The sequence below is a fragment of the Passer montanus genome, unplaced genomic scaffold, assembly GCF_014805655.1.
Source record: "Passer montanus isolate IOZ18808 unplaced genomic scaffold, ASM1480565v1 scaffold112, whole genome shotgun sequence".
NCBI classification, from domain to species: Eukaryota; Metazoa; Chordata; class Aves; order Passeriformes; family Passeridae; genus Passer; species Passer montanus.
The window spans coordinates 526,468-539,779 of record NW_024357836.1 but is presented as its reverse complement, the minus strand read 5'-3'; the positions used below and the strand labels follow the sequence as shown (position 1 = coordinate 539,779).

General features: G+C 49.3%; 1 protein-coding gene across 14 annotated transcripts in view; it reads left to right on the top strand.

Annotated features, from left to right (window-relative positions):
• Positions 1–13,312, top strand: part of PTPRS (protein tyrosine phosphatase receptor type S) — a 126,112-nt gene that overhangs the window by 62,023 nt on the left and 50,777 nt on the right. For 6 of the 14 annotated variants that reach the window (XM_039733460.1, XM_039733449.1, XM_039733424.1 and 3 more), the window contains exons 6-9: positions 294–302; positions 3,819–3,836; positions 6,230–6,340; positions 8,465–8,476. In XM_039733460.1, the coding sequence (XP_039589394.1) occupies positions 294–302; positions 3,819–3,836; positions 6,230–6,340; positions 8,465–8,476 (150 nt within the window). The remainder of the gene's footprint in view (positions 1–293; positions 303–3,818; positions 3,837–6,229; positions 6,341–8,464; positions 8,477–13,312) is intronic. The other 8 variants (XM_039733478.1, XM_039733448.1, XM_039733438.1 and 5 more) reach the window with 3 other exon arrangements.

Below are 13,312 nucleotides of genomic sequence, written 5' to 3'. Positions count from 1 at the left end.
GCTTCTCTTGGACATCATGGACATCTCAGCCTTAGAGATCCAGGTTGGACAAGAGTTTAGGTGGCCTTGGAAAATGGATATTTCTGCTGATCTTGGGATATTTAAAGCAGAAGGCAAAGCCAGTGTCCTCTGCTCAGCTGCCATCTAGGGGGGACACGGGAGCAGCCTTCAGCCACCTTCCTCAGCACTCAAACACTAAAACCTTTGTGTCTTGTGTGTGTCTTCTGTTTTCTAAATAACTGGCTATAACATGCTTTTCTTTTCTTTTTTTTCACTTTTTGTTTAACATTCAGAGACTTTTGGTAAGTTTGTTCAATTAAAAAAAAATTTTTTAAATCAAACCAAAAAACCCCAAACCTGCTAATGTGCAGATTTGTAACCCTCGCCCTTTAAACTAATTCCTTTGTAACAGCTTCTTGAGAGGCATGCTCTGCATTTCTTCTACTAACTCTTTCAGTAGGGATGTTCTGCCCTCTAAATTAATTTCTGCAGGGGTATTGCAGGCTACAAAAAAAAACTAGTAATAATAATTCTAATTAATTAATGTGTATAAAGAGATAACAGCTAAATATGAACCTCCTAACACTGGATAGATTTTTTTTTTTTTTGGTATCTTAGCAACAGTTGTCCTGGAATTCCCCAATTACACAATAGCTTGTACCCTGGAACTGTGATAATTGTGTTCACACCTGCAGGAGGTCCTGGAGTTTCACATCTAACAGGGTTATTGGCATTTTGAGAGAGAATAGGGGGTGCAGCATTTCCAAACTGAAGCTGCAAATCACAGACCAGCGGCTGAGGGGGAGGATTGGGGAAGGGGAGAGCCCCCTGCAGCCCCAAAAAGGCAGGAGCTGCCCCAGAGCTGCTGTCCCTGTCCCTGCCAAGTCCCCTTTGCTCCCCTTTGTCCCGGGACGTGGCGCTGCAGCTGCCAGCCAGCACCAGCCTTGCAGAGCTGCAGAGACCCCCGTGGCTGCTGCTTGTGTGGAGCAGCAGGCTGCTGCAGCCCTGGGGAGAGCAGCCCAGCACACACATGTTCCCACACGTGGCCTGACAGAAGGTGGGGATGTTTTCTGGCATTGCCATGGCAACGGTGACTGTCCTCATCTCCTCTTCCCCAGGCTCAGCTGGGCTCAGTGGGAAGGCAGGGGAGGGGGTGGTGGGAGAGCAGACCCCAGCCCCCGTGACAGAGGGGGACACCTGCACAGGGGATTCTGCCTGGCACCATCTTGGGCCTTTATAATCCACAGGCAAGGCCTTTAAGCTGCCTTTTGCCTCTGCTGCTAAACCCTGGGCTGGCCATCTGGGCTCATGCAGCCTCAAAAACTTGCCCTAGATAGGCAGATCAGGAGATCCAGGGAGGCTGTGCAAGGCAGTGTGAAAAGTCTGCATGGAGCATCTCAAAACCAGCTTTTCACTCCAAAAGTCAGCGTGCAGTGTGAGCTCTTCCCCCTGTAGTCCTCCTGCAGAGCTGGTGCCCTCACTGTGCCCCAGACTCGTGCACATGCTCATGCCCTATAGGGCACCAGGGAAGCCAGGTATTGACTGCCTCCCCTGCACCCCCATCACCTGTATCAAACCCTCCAGGGCCTGCCAGAATCCCTCAGAGTAATTAATCCAGTCATATCCTCTTCCAGCACCCTCCTGCTGCCCCTGTGTTGAGCACGGAGCTGGTTAGATGTGAAACTCCAGCAGTGAAAATCTCCCATCTGTGTCCATGCCTCACCCAAAGTGCTGCTCGAGCTCATTTCCCTCCAGTTCTGCTGTGGGGCATCATCCCAAAGCTGTCCTGTGTCCTCCCCTGTGCCAGAGTTAGAGCTGGGGAGGCCAGGGTGGCACTGCCTGCTCTCCCAGAGCCCTGTCCCCAGGCCAGGCTGTCCCCAGAGCTGCTGGCAGCCCCTTCCCAGGGGCAGAGCTGGTGCTCGGGGGAGCAGGGAGTGACACCCTGCAGTGGCACAAGAGGTGGTGCTGATCTTGTGCCTGGGCTTGCACAGCTCTGACTTCCAGCATGTTTCTGCTGTCAATTAGAGTGAACTTTTGCAGGAAACTGCCAGGCTTAGCCAAGGCCAGAGAAGCTTTTGAGCCACGGGCGATGTTGGGATCTCTTCCCCTTCTCTACCCTCTTGCCATTAGCCTTGTTCCATATTGGTGCCACAGATGGCAGATTTTCACTCCAATTTTGAGACAGAAGGATGTATCAGAGGCTGTTTTTATTTCCACTGAATTGATCTATAACCTTTTGCTGCTTTCTCTCTCTCTCTCTTGCTTTTTAAACCTTCCTGCCACCTCCTGGGTGGGGATGTGCCCAAGTCCATGCTCCCCCACCTCCTCCAAGCGCTGTCTCTCCAACCTCTGTCCTGAGAGCTAACAACCTGCTTCATTAACCTTAGCTAGTTCCTAACCCTAACTAGATGCTAACTTTTCTCTAGCTAATAACCTAACCTCATAACTAGAAGCTGAGTCTAACTAGAGTCTAATCCCTAACACCATAATGCCTCTGTTCCCTTAGCTCCTTTGAAAAATAAGGGTGAACTCTACTTTGTATCTATTTTTTTACCTTCTATCCTGAGAATGGAGGATTGAACCGCAGCAGAAGGATGAGCAGGGCTGAAGGATAAGGAGGGAAGGGGTTTTTGGTGATTAAGGCAGAAGATTGGCACGGGGGAGGCTTTGACTCCTGTTCTTGCCTCTGCCAGTCTTCCCTCCGTGACCTTGGGCAAGTTGCTTCACCTCTGCCTCAGTTTTCCCCATGTGTAAAGCAGGATCAAAACTCTGCTGTTCCTGCCCAGGGGAGAGGAGAGGGTGAGAGCCTGGTGTTTGTCATTTGAGGTGCTCTACAGCCCTGGCTGGGAGTGCTGCAGAGTGGCAGCAGTGGCAGCACTGCAGAGGAGCTCGTGCATCTCTCCCTGGCAAGAGGCAAAACTTGGCCCTGCGGGATCTGCCCTGTTCTCAGGATTGGGGTAAAAACCCACCAACTAAACCCCCTTCTTTGATAAGTTCTGAATGCCACTGTGAGCAAAAGGACCTGCCGTGTTTTCAAAGGAAGATGGTTTGCTTGCAAGGCCAGGAGGTCAGGTGGGAGACAGGGGTTTTAGTGACTGTCACTCCCTCCCACCTGGCAGCCCTGCCCGAGGCTGGGCACTGACAGACAACAGGAGGGGCTTGGAATAAAATGGAATAAAATAACCCAAGGGAGAGGCAGCCAGCAGGCAAGAGTAGCAGGGCTGTCCTCTCCACACAGCCCCTCCTCGCTGGCATCAGGGTGGCTCCAGAGCCACTGCACGAGGTACCAGGTAGCCCTGTCACCTCTTCAGTGCCCAGAGCTGCCTCAGTCCCTGTGCAGAGCCCTGAGGGATGGCCAGAGCTCCTGAGCAGCACTGAGCTCACACATCTGGGCCAGGAGCTAAAGTTTGGTTTTTTTGCTAGCCAAGGTGGGACCAAGCCTGCAGCTTCATGTGGTGCAAGGTGCCCAGGTGTCCCTCTGCCTGCCTGGGCTGACACAGCCCTGGGGTGCCCAGGGAAGGTAAATGCAGGGTCATCATGTGTCCAGTGAGCAGCAAACTGTTAGCTGAGAGCCTGAGGGGTTTCTTTACATTCCTACACCAAAATGGAGCCAGTCTCAGCCTTTTAAAAGGATGCTGAAAAGGACACCCCACTAAAGTACCCCAAGCCCTCTTCAGTGTCCTGTAATTTAAGATGAGACACACCAAGAAGTTTCCTACTGGGAACTGTCTTCCTTGACTCAGGTCCTTTTCCCACAGGCAGTGCAGGTGTTTGGGGTTTTGCAGTCATTTCACTCATTTTCTTTGTTTTCTTTGCAGAAGGTACACCGATCCGAGGTAAGACACCCCAGCTCACTCACTCACCACTCTCCAAACACTTCTCTCCACACAGATCCCGTCTCATTGCCCCGTGCTCAATACAGATTCGTGTTGTTGTTGCGTTTTCTTGTCCTGCTTCACCTCTGGATATTTCTTTTTTATACCTGTCTTTATTTTATCTATGGTTATAATGTCCTTTTTTGTTTGCTGGGTGCACTTGGTAATACTGATACTGATATTCTAATAACGTCTCCGGCTGTGCTGCCTCAGATTTATGGCAGAGTTTTAAGAGCTAATCTCTCCAGGACTATGAAGGACTGAAGTTTATCTCGAGCATTAAATGCTATCAAAGCTTGGTAAATACTTAGGACTTTCTCTTGATTGGTGCAAAGTGCTCCCGAGCTGCTGATGGTGATGAGTTTTGCAGTCCTTTGCTCAGGCAGATCTTCAGCACTCACCATCTCAGCCTGCTCATTTGTTTGGCTCCAGAGCCTCTTTCCACTTCCTCCCCACTCTCTTACCCTTAGGTTTCTCTGGGGAAGATCCACGGTAAGTAGCTTCTGCACTGTCTCTTTAATGGAGTCAAAAATTGACCTCAAGCTGAAAGGCAGGAGGAATTGGGTGTGCACCCCTTGGAAGACCTTGCTTTGGTTTACTCTCCACTGGCACATTTAAAATTCAATAATTCTCTGCTGGTAAAAGCAACAGGAGGTGCTGTAGGTGAGATTTACGTTTTCTCACATCATGTCTGTTGGCTCCTGACAAGTGCTGAACACTCCTCACCCTCTCTGCAGCCTGATTTCTGCCATTGCCTTGACCAGCAGGGGTGAGGATGGGCAGGGAGGGAGGGGGGAGTCCCTGTTCCCCAGGGAAAGCTGCCCACTGCAGTCCTTGGTTCCCTTCCTGCTCTGGACTGAGGTTTCATCTCCCCTGGGTACTCTCAGGCCAGAGTTGCTCATGAGCAGCACAGAGAATGGATCTGGAACCAATGGAAACAACCCACAGATTTGTCCAAATTAACAGAAATTTCTGGGAAAACTCACCAGCAGCTTTCCACCCAAGTGGAGCTCTCCAACAGCAGAGCTGGAGCTGTAATTCCATATGAAATATGCTCAGCTGGGTGCTCGGTGGGGAGCTCCAGCCAGTTTGGGTTTTAACTCCTGTTGTGCTGAAATACCCGCAGATTCTTTTGGAATGGATTTTGTTTGGTTTGCTGGTCTGGGTGGGGTTTTTGAGGGTCTAATTCCCTGTGTCCTGCCTTTGGGAGCTCCCAGGCACAGGGGATGCTGTGGGGAATTGCACTCACACCCCAGCCCTGTCCCAAATCCTCTCCCAGCCCCACGTCCCCCCAGCAGCATCGTTCCCACCCACGCACACGCAGAGGAACGTGAGCTCTGTGTCCTCCTCTGAACACACTGCTTTTTCCTTCCTGAAAAGGCTCTATCTGCAACCAACAATGATCTCATTTGCACTCCTCTCACTTAAGATTTTATCAATACTATTACACTGAGCTGGAATTGTTTGGTTTTCATATTTAGGTGGGGTTTTTTTTCCAGAGATGGGAGTTAAGAGTCTTACCACATGTGAGCTCTGTCCATATCTGTAGTATAATCATGTACTCCTAATACATAAAACATTTGAGAGCCTGTTGAATTATTTATGTAGTATGTATTTTAACTGGAGTTTTGCAGGGATGAAGCCTTCTGAGGTAAATGAGGCAATTTTCTTCCATGTAGTTCCATGCTGCATCTCTCTGCATATTTGCTGACAGGAATCTTTAGTTTGGGCTCTGGGTATATTCTTGTAGCCTGCAATAATATACAAGTTTAAGAAAAACCTTAATCCTTTTGGCCCAGATGATGTAAACCATGCAGGCAATTTTGAAGTTCCAATGCAGTATTTACAGGGTTTTCCCTGGGGAATATTTACTATCAGTAAGGTGCTTTTCACAGGGGCTCTTATCTCCCTTGGCTTCCTGAGGAGCAGGTATTGGGCACAAAACAAAGGCAGCAGTGATAGAAATTCCCCAGGCAGTGGGTGACAAAGCCTTTCACTTTTATGGTCACTGCTTCAAATTGAGCAAGGGAAAGTCAACTGCCTGCTGATGGATTTCTGGGGATCTCAGTAATATGGATTATTGAGGCTGATTTCGGGAGTTCTGGTGCAGAACGCCTGCATTGCAGAAGCCACAAAAACTTGGTGCCTTTGCTGATGAGTTCAGGACAAAGAGCAACACTGGCTACAGAGGGGGAATTAAATTTTCTCACCGCGTCGGGTCCGCGGGGGCTCCGTGCTCCTGTCCACGAGCCCGGGGTGGGGAGGAAACAGCACAGCCAGGGCTGCTGCCCTGCCTGCAGAGCCAGCAGAGCCGTGACCATGTGTCTGTGCTGCCGTGTCTTCTCCCCTCACAGGTGGGCTGCAGATCGAGAGCAGCGAGGAGACGGACCAGGGCAAGTACGAGTGCGTGGCCAGCAACAGCGCCGGGGTGCGCTACTCGTCCCCCGCTAACCTTTACGTGAGAGGTAGGGAGCACAGCGGCTCAGCGGCACTCAGCCTCCTCCTCCGGGCCCATCCCACCCCTCCCGAGCCCGCCGGAGCTCGGGGGTTCCCCTCTGCTCGCCCCCATCCCTGTGGGGACGCGGGGCAGGGCTGGCTCACCCACCCCAGCGCGCCCCAAAAGCGGCCGGGTGCGCCCGCAGAGAACCCCTGCGCCGCAGAGAGAATTGCCCTTTCTCCCAAAGGATCCCCGAGGGGTTTCAGCTCTGCTGCTGTGGCTGTGAGAGGAGGGCAGGACCCCTCTGTGTCCCTGGATGCCCCCAGCTTGCAGCAGGAGGGTGCATTGGCACTGCTGCCCTCAGCCCCAGCTGCTTCTCCCTCTGCCAGCAGTAATTTGTCCCTGGTTCCTTGGGCACAGAGCTGGGGACACCAGCAGCCATCCCTGCCTCAGTGAGAGCCCCCTTCACCCCGCAGCAGGGGAACAGATGACAGGGGATTGGCTTCTGCTCCATGTCCCCTCGATGTTCTCCCACCCCGTGGGCCAACAGCCTCTCCACTTCCTCTTGTTTTGATCTCTCTGACCTGTAATATTTTGTGTGTAGCTTTGGTTTAACATCTTTCCACAGCAAAAGCCCTTTTGGTAATGAGAGAGCAGGGCTGGTCCTTCTCAATTTAAAAAAAAAAAAAAAAAAAAAAAAGAAAAATTCCGTTGGGAGGAAAAAAGAAAAGTTACATTCCAGCAAACTGTTCCCATTTCCATCCCATCGACAGAGGAGGCGCCTCCCACCTACACTCACGTTAATCTGCAGTCCAATGCAGAGCCATGCTCCTGTGTGCACTCCTTTCTCTCTCTCTTTCTCTCTCTCTCGTGTCTCACGCTCACTAAATCACATGCACATGGAGAGAAGGCTTTTAATAATTTAATGTTTCCAAGCTAAATTTTTAAATAGCCTTTTGTGGCCAGCTGGAAAATTGCGTTTGAAATTTGCCCTGTCGCCTGGGCCCCGAAACTCCGCTTTTGGGAGTGTCAATCTGGATCCAATACTAATTCAGGGCTGAATCCATTGCAGACAGCTTAGCTGGAATGGTTTGGGTTCTTTTAAAGAAAAAAAAAAAAAACAAAAAAAAAAACTAAAAAGAAAAGAAACAGGAAAAATGTGGGGATTTTTTCATTATTGTTTTGTTTATAAATTTCCTCTACTTTTCTGGCCACTCGGAAACTACCCAGGAGACACAGGTTGTAACACGGTGTTGTCTCCACACCTGGATGAGAGGGCTCCAGGTGATAGCCCTGTTCCTACCCCAGTTAGGCCGTGTGTACCTGGGCCTGCCTGCAAACCAGCACTAACCTGCCGAGAGAGTGCAGAACACAGCGTGTGCCGGCTCGGCCTGTGGTTTGGGTGTTTTTCATGCTGTTTAATTCCTTGTTTCTTGTGTGTTAATATCGTGGAAAGGTAACAAATTTCTGAAATGGATTTGCTTTGGTGGGAGGGAGAGTTCATGCACATTTTTCTTCCCTTTTTTTTTTTTTTTTTTTGTTTTTTTTTTTTGTTTTAAAAGAGTCTCGAGCACTCTTGTGTTTCCAATTGACTTGTTTCTCCCATAACATGCTTGTCTCTATAGACCACCTGGGATAGGAGTTGTAAGTTTGAACATTGCAAGGAAATGGTTTGGTTTGGTTTTGCTTTTCTTTTTCCTTCTTCTGATTATTTCTGTTTTCCTTATTCAGTCCCGAGGTGGAGTCAGAGCGAGCAGGGCTGGGCGCGGGGCCGGTGGGGCTGCTCTGCCCGGGGGGCTCCGCTCCCCTCTCCGAGGAGCAGAAGGACTGCAGGGAGGGAGAATCCTGCCTGGGCTCAGCACCCCTGTGGGGCTGGCTCTGAGCTAGGACTGCTCCCAGCCTGGCCTCCCCGCGGAGCTTGGTTGGGCTTAAAGGGATGGGAGGGGGAGCGTTAGGAAGGCAGGAAAGAGGGTCGTTACTATCTTCATTTTTTTTTCCTTTCTTTTTGTTTTGGTTAAGAGAAAAAAAAAATCAATCAATTTGCAGCTGACAGCCTTGAGAAGGCCTTTTTTTACTCTCTCTGTGTTTCCCCTATTTTTCTCTTCTCCTCATGTCATTGTGTTCCGCATCAAACCCCCTTAACATCCCTCAGAGCTACGAGAAGGTTGGTGTGGTTTTTTTCTTTTTTACTTTCTTTACCCACATTTTTACATTCGTAAGAGAAAAAAAAAATGAAAAAAAAAAAATTTAAAAAATGAAAAGAGAAAAAGCAAGAAATCTTTAAGATGAGCGAGACCCGCGCATTCCCGGGTCTCACGGAGATGAGTTGAGTTGCATTGTGGGCCTCTCTATGCATCCTTTGGTAATGTTGCTGAGTTCTTGCACTTTTTTGTCGTCATGGTTACCTTGCCGTTTGGACATTGGGCCTGATGCATGATAGGAGAATGTAACAATCTTCTTTGCATGCCACTTTTTAAATTAATTATGAATTATTTTTTCGATATATAAATATGTCTAGTTTCTTTGCGTTATACAATTCTGGTTTCTTTGAAGTGGATTTATTCTTACTTTCCAAATTTTTGGTTCCGTTGGGTTTTTTGCTTTCTCTTGATTTCCTGTTTCTGTTTTGATTGGTTATGCTGTGCTGTAGTTTATTCCAAACGCATTGTGAGAAGCCAGTGTTCCTGCCCACCCGGTGGTAACTGAACTCCTCAATCCCTCCAGGAGGAAAGGAGTCACACAGCTCTAACGCCTGTCCATGGAAGCCCTGCTATTTGGGACAAGCCTTTGTTTTGGGGGAGGGAGGGATCTGGGAAGTGGAAAAGATGGTTGAGAACCCAGGGGGTCATTCCAAGAGTTAGAGCAGACCCTGGGTCACGTTATTACTTATTTATTTCTTGAGGTGTGGCTCTTGTTCCACCTCCTGCACACAAAGAAAAGCCCTGACCCCGCTCCGGGGGCTTCCCCAGCCATGGGAGCTCGCTCACTGGTCACTGCCCAGTTCCCTCCAGTAGCACCAGGAGCAGCCAGCCCAGCGTGGCACTGACAGAGCTTCCTGCTGATCCCAAATCCCACGCTGCTCTCTCCTGGAGCACCCACGAGTGCCTGGAGAGCCCATGGCCAGGCAGAGCCTGGCAGAATCCCGTGGAGGAGGTGACACCTCGTCCTGGGAGGGAAGGGCAGCCAGGCAGCTGCCTCCTGGCTCTGCCTCTCCCCATTCTCCTGCTCCCTTCCCAGATTTATCCACTGCTGCCTGCTGCAGGCACCTCAAAACCCAGCCAGGCACAGCAAAGGCAGAGCCTCCTTCCTGAAGGAGCGTGGGAGGAGAAGTGCAGCTGTGCAGGCACTGCAACAGTGCCGGGGCACATCTGGCAGCTGCAGCTATTGCAAACAGCAACCAGCAATCTGGCCAGTGACATTGGAGCTGAAAAATGCCTCTTTTCCCTCTTCTCATCTCCCTGTTTATCCCCAAGAAGCTCCTGTTGCCTGCCATGTGTGCATCCCGAGCGGGTGAGGCACATGGGAGAGTGAACAGGGCGTGTGCAGTGTGTCAGTGGTACCAGTGGTGCTTGGTGCTTCCCCTCTGCAGAGCTGAATGCCAGCCCTTCCCCTGGCTATGCCTTTCCCTCTGCCCGCCAGTCCTCACCTCTCAAGCAGCTGCCAAAGGAGTGGCTTTCCTAGGGCACAGGTATTAAAGCTGTGTGATTTTTGAGAAATCCAGTGCAGTATTGACACAGTATCTGTCTCTCTCTTTCTCTCTCTCTCTCTTTCTCTCTGTCTGTCCTTCTCTTTTTTCTTAAAATGCTGAGATTTCAGTGCTCGGACCCTCAGTGCTGGTATTCTCCCCTCCCCTTCCGAGTCTCCTCCCTCCCCGTAGGTACCAGGGTACTACTCCCAAATGCTGCACTCTTGAGAATTCTCTGGGAAGAGACCAGCTGTGGCTCTTCTGACTTGAATGCCAACAGTAGACAAAAAACATCCCTCAGTCCCAAGGCTCTTTTGAAAGGAAAAAAAAAAAAAAACAACCAAAAAAACCCAAAAAATGCTTGTTCTATTAAAAAAAAATAGCATTTGAAATGAGGTTTTCCCATCCCACCTCCCTCCTGCCTAGGACTAAAAGGTGATAATCACTCCTAATTACAGGATTTTCCTTCATGACTAGGAGTTTGAGTTTCAGGATTTAGGTGCAATTAAAAAGGGATTTATACACCATTATTTTTTATTTGTTTATTTTCTCTTTTATAAAGTATTTCTAACATGGCCAAACTGCACTGCTGCTGCTAAGAATCTCTTGTGATCTGAGAAGGCTTGAAGATTAAATTCTTCCTTAAGAGCCAATAAAAATAAAAGTAATGATAATGATACCAACAACAATAAACTAAAGCTAAATGGGATGTAATCATGATAGGCTGGAATGACACTGGGTGAGGAAACAGAGACTTGATACCTGGCTAGAAGAGGTTGTGTGGTTTGCTAAAGTTATGGTCTCTGAGCAACCTGGTCTAGTGGAAGGTGTCCTGGGAGAACAGGATGGGCTTTAAGGTCCTTCCAACCCAAACCACGGGCATGGTCTTGAAATTGTTGGTGAGGGGTTTGCCTCGTGTGTTATCACAGCTCAGATCATGCCATGGTCCAAAACAGCAGAGTGCTGACAGGGGATGCCCAAGGTCAGAGGCAGAAGCATCTTTGTGGAGACCACAGAAGCAGGCCAGGAGCAGGTGAGGTGATCTCTGCCACCAGCCCAGGTGTGGGGCAGTTTAGGCTGAGCCACCTGTCCAGGGCTCACCTGTGCCTGCTGGAAAGATGGATGCAGTTCTAGGGGCAAGCCAGCACCTCGGTGGGAATCCTGGTTTTTATGGGAGCCATACAGCTCACCTGGCTTTCAAAAGTCTCCTTGGATGCTTCTCTGTATCCCTAGGGACACCAGACTTGTGGCCCATAGTGATTGCAGGAAAGGATGGATTCAAAATCCTGCAGAGCTGTCTGCCCATGGTGGTGTTTGAGAGGCTGCTCCACCCCTGGCAGTGCCCAGGATGGGGCTTGGAGCAGCCTGGGACAGGGCAAGGTGCCCCTGCCCATGGCAGGGGTGGCACTGGGTGGCCTTTGAGGTCCCTTCCAGCCCAAAGCACTCAGTGGTGTCTTTGTCTGTAAGCAGGGACCAGGTGGGGGCTCAGCCATCACCCCAGCGAGGACACGTGTCCCCTCAGCCTGGAGCTTTGTCACCTCAGCCAGGACCTGTGTCCCCTCAGCCTGGAGCTGTGGCCAGAGCTGTTTTCCCTCTGGAAATGGAGCACTTTGCAGCTCTCCTCTTAACCTGGGAAGCTGCAGGCAGCCACCTCGATTGCTCTGGTTTCACCCCAAAATCCAGCTGCTGGCTGGGATGGAGCCCTGTGTGTGAGGACCTCATGTCCCTGTGCTCCTCCATGTCCCAGAGGAAGGAGGGATGAGCTGAGGGGGCTGTGTTTCAGATCCCCTGCCCGTACAGGACGCGTTGTCATGGTTGAATTTAGCAGAATTAAGAATTTTCCCCTTTTTCACACAGTGGGGCCCTGTCAGGAGGTACAAAAGGCAGCAGTTGGGATGCTGCAGGGATAACCCTTCCTGCTCTCTGCTCCAGCTTCTTGTGGCTCTGCTCTTTGCCAGCCCAGGGAGCTGTAAATGGCCCAGCAGGCATTTAAAGCAGCCCAGTGCCTGCTCAGCCCCTGCCTTTGCTGCTTGTCACCATCAGCACAAGCTTTGTCACCCCCAGCCAGGTTCTGCAGCCCAGGCCCTGCTGAGAACATTCCCAGCAACTCCCAAGGCTCTCTGGAAAACCTCAGCTCATTGAGAGACCAAAGATGAAACCAGGCCAGGGCAAAATATGTAAGAGCTGAACTAGTGGAAATCAATTAAAATAAAACCCACAGAAAGGGCAGGGATAGTGTGCTGAGCACCTCAGGAAATAAAGCTTCAAAATAGATTAAAATGTGACTAATTTAAGCAATAATTTAGCCTGTAGCCTGGGTTAAGCTTGGCACATGAGTAATTTGACCATCAGACCAGAGCTGCTGGTTGGTTCCAGGTGGAACCATTGCTGAGCTTTTCCCTTTCAGTCCCATTTAGAGGTTGAAGGAAATAATTCCACATGCACTAGAGATTTAACAAATAGCCACAAGGTCAAAACAGTCATTGGTCTTTTAAACTGTAGGAATTTTAATACCTTTTTAGACTAGATTGATAAATTTTTTGATGGAGAAGGAGGGAGGCAGAACCACCACTGGGTTGTACAGCTGCCTCTGCAGTGCCCAGTTTCCAGGTGCTAAAATTGAGGGATGGAGAGTTCTGGGATCATTTTAAAGGGTTATTTTAGCACTTCTGTGGGTGGGGGAGCGCCCTGTCCGTGTTTGGGGTGTCCTCAGCTCTGAAATTCTAGTTCCAAACCAAAGCAAACAAAAACTTCACTGTGTTTCTGCAGAAGGATTTCTCAAGGGTATCAGGAAATGGAAATGGATACAAAAAGCCACCCCCCAAAAAAAAACCAATCAAAAAAAAATCCAAACTGTGTATATATCTATGTATATACATGACTATCTCTCTATAGAGGGCACTTTGCAGGAACACTGTGCTGTACTGATCTCGAAATCTCTGCCTGCCTGTGTCTCTTACACCTTTTGCATCGCTGTTCTCTTTGTTTTAGGGGAAAAAATTAGATTACACCTTGTCAAATTAAAAAAACAAAAACTAAACCAGTCAAGTCTGTGTTTAAAATTACAGAGCTGCGTGAAAAACAATTGGATTCTGATTATTTTCTGTTCAATCCTGTAAAAAACAACAGAAAAAAAAATTAAAAAAGAATTGCAAAAGACCAGAGATGTTCAGCCAGCCTGTCGCTCAGCTAATGTGGTTTTTTAAGTGAAAAGTTACAATTATTGGGAAGGTAATGGATTTCCTCCAGACCAAATCCAAGCCTTGGTCTCATTCTTTATTTATCTACCTATTTTTGTATTTATTTTCTTTACTG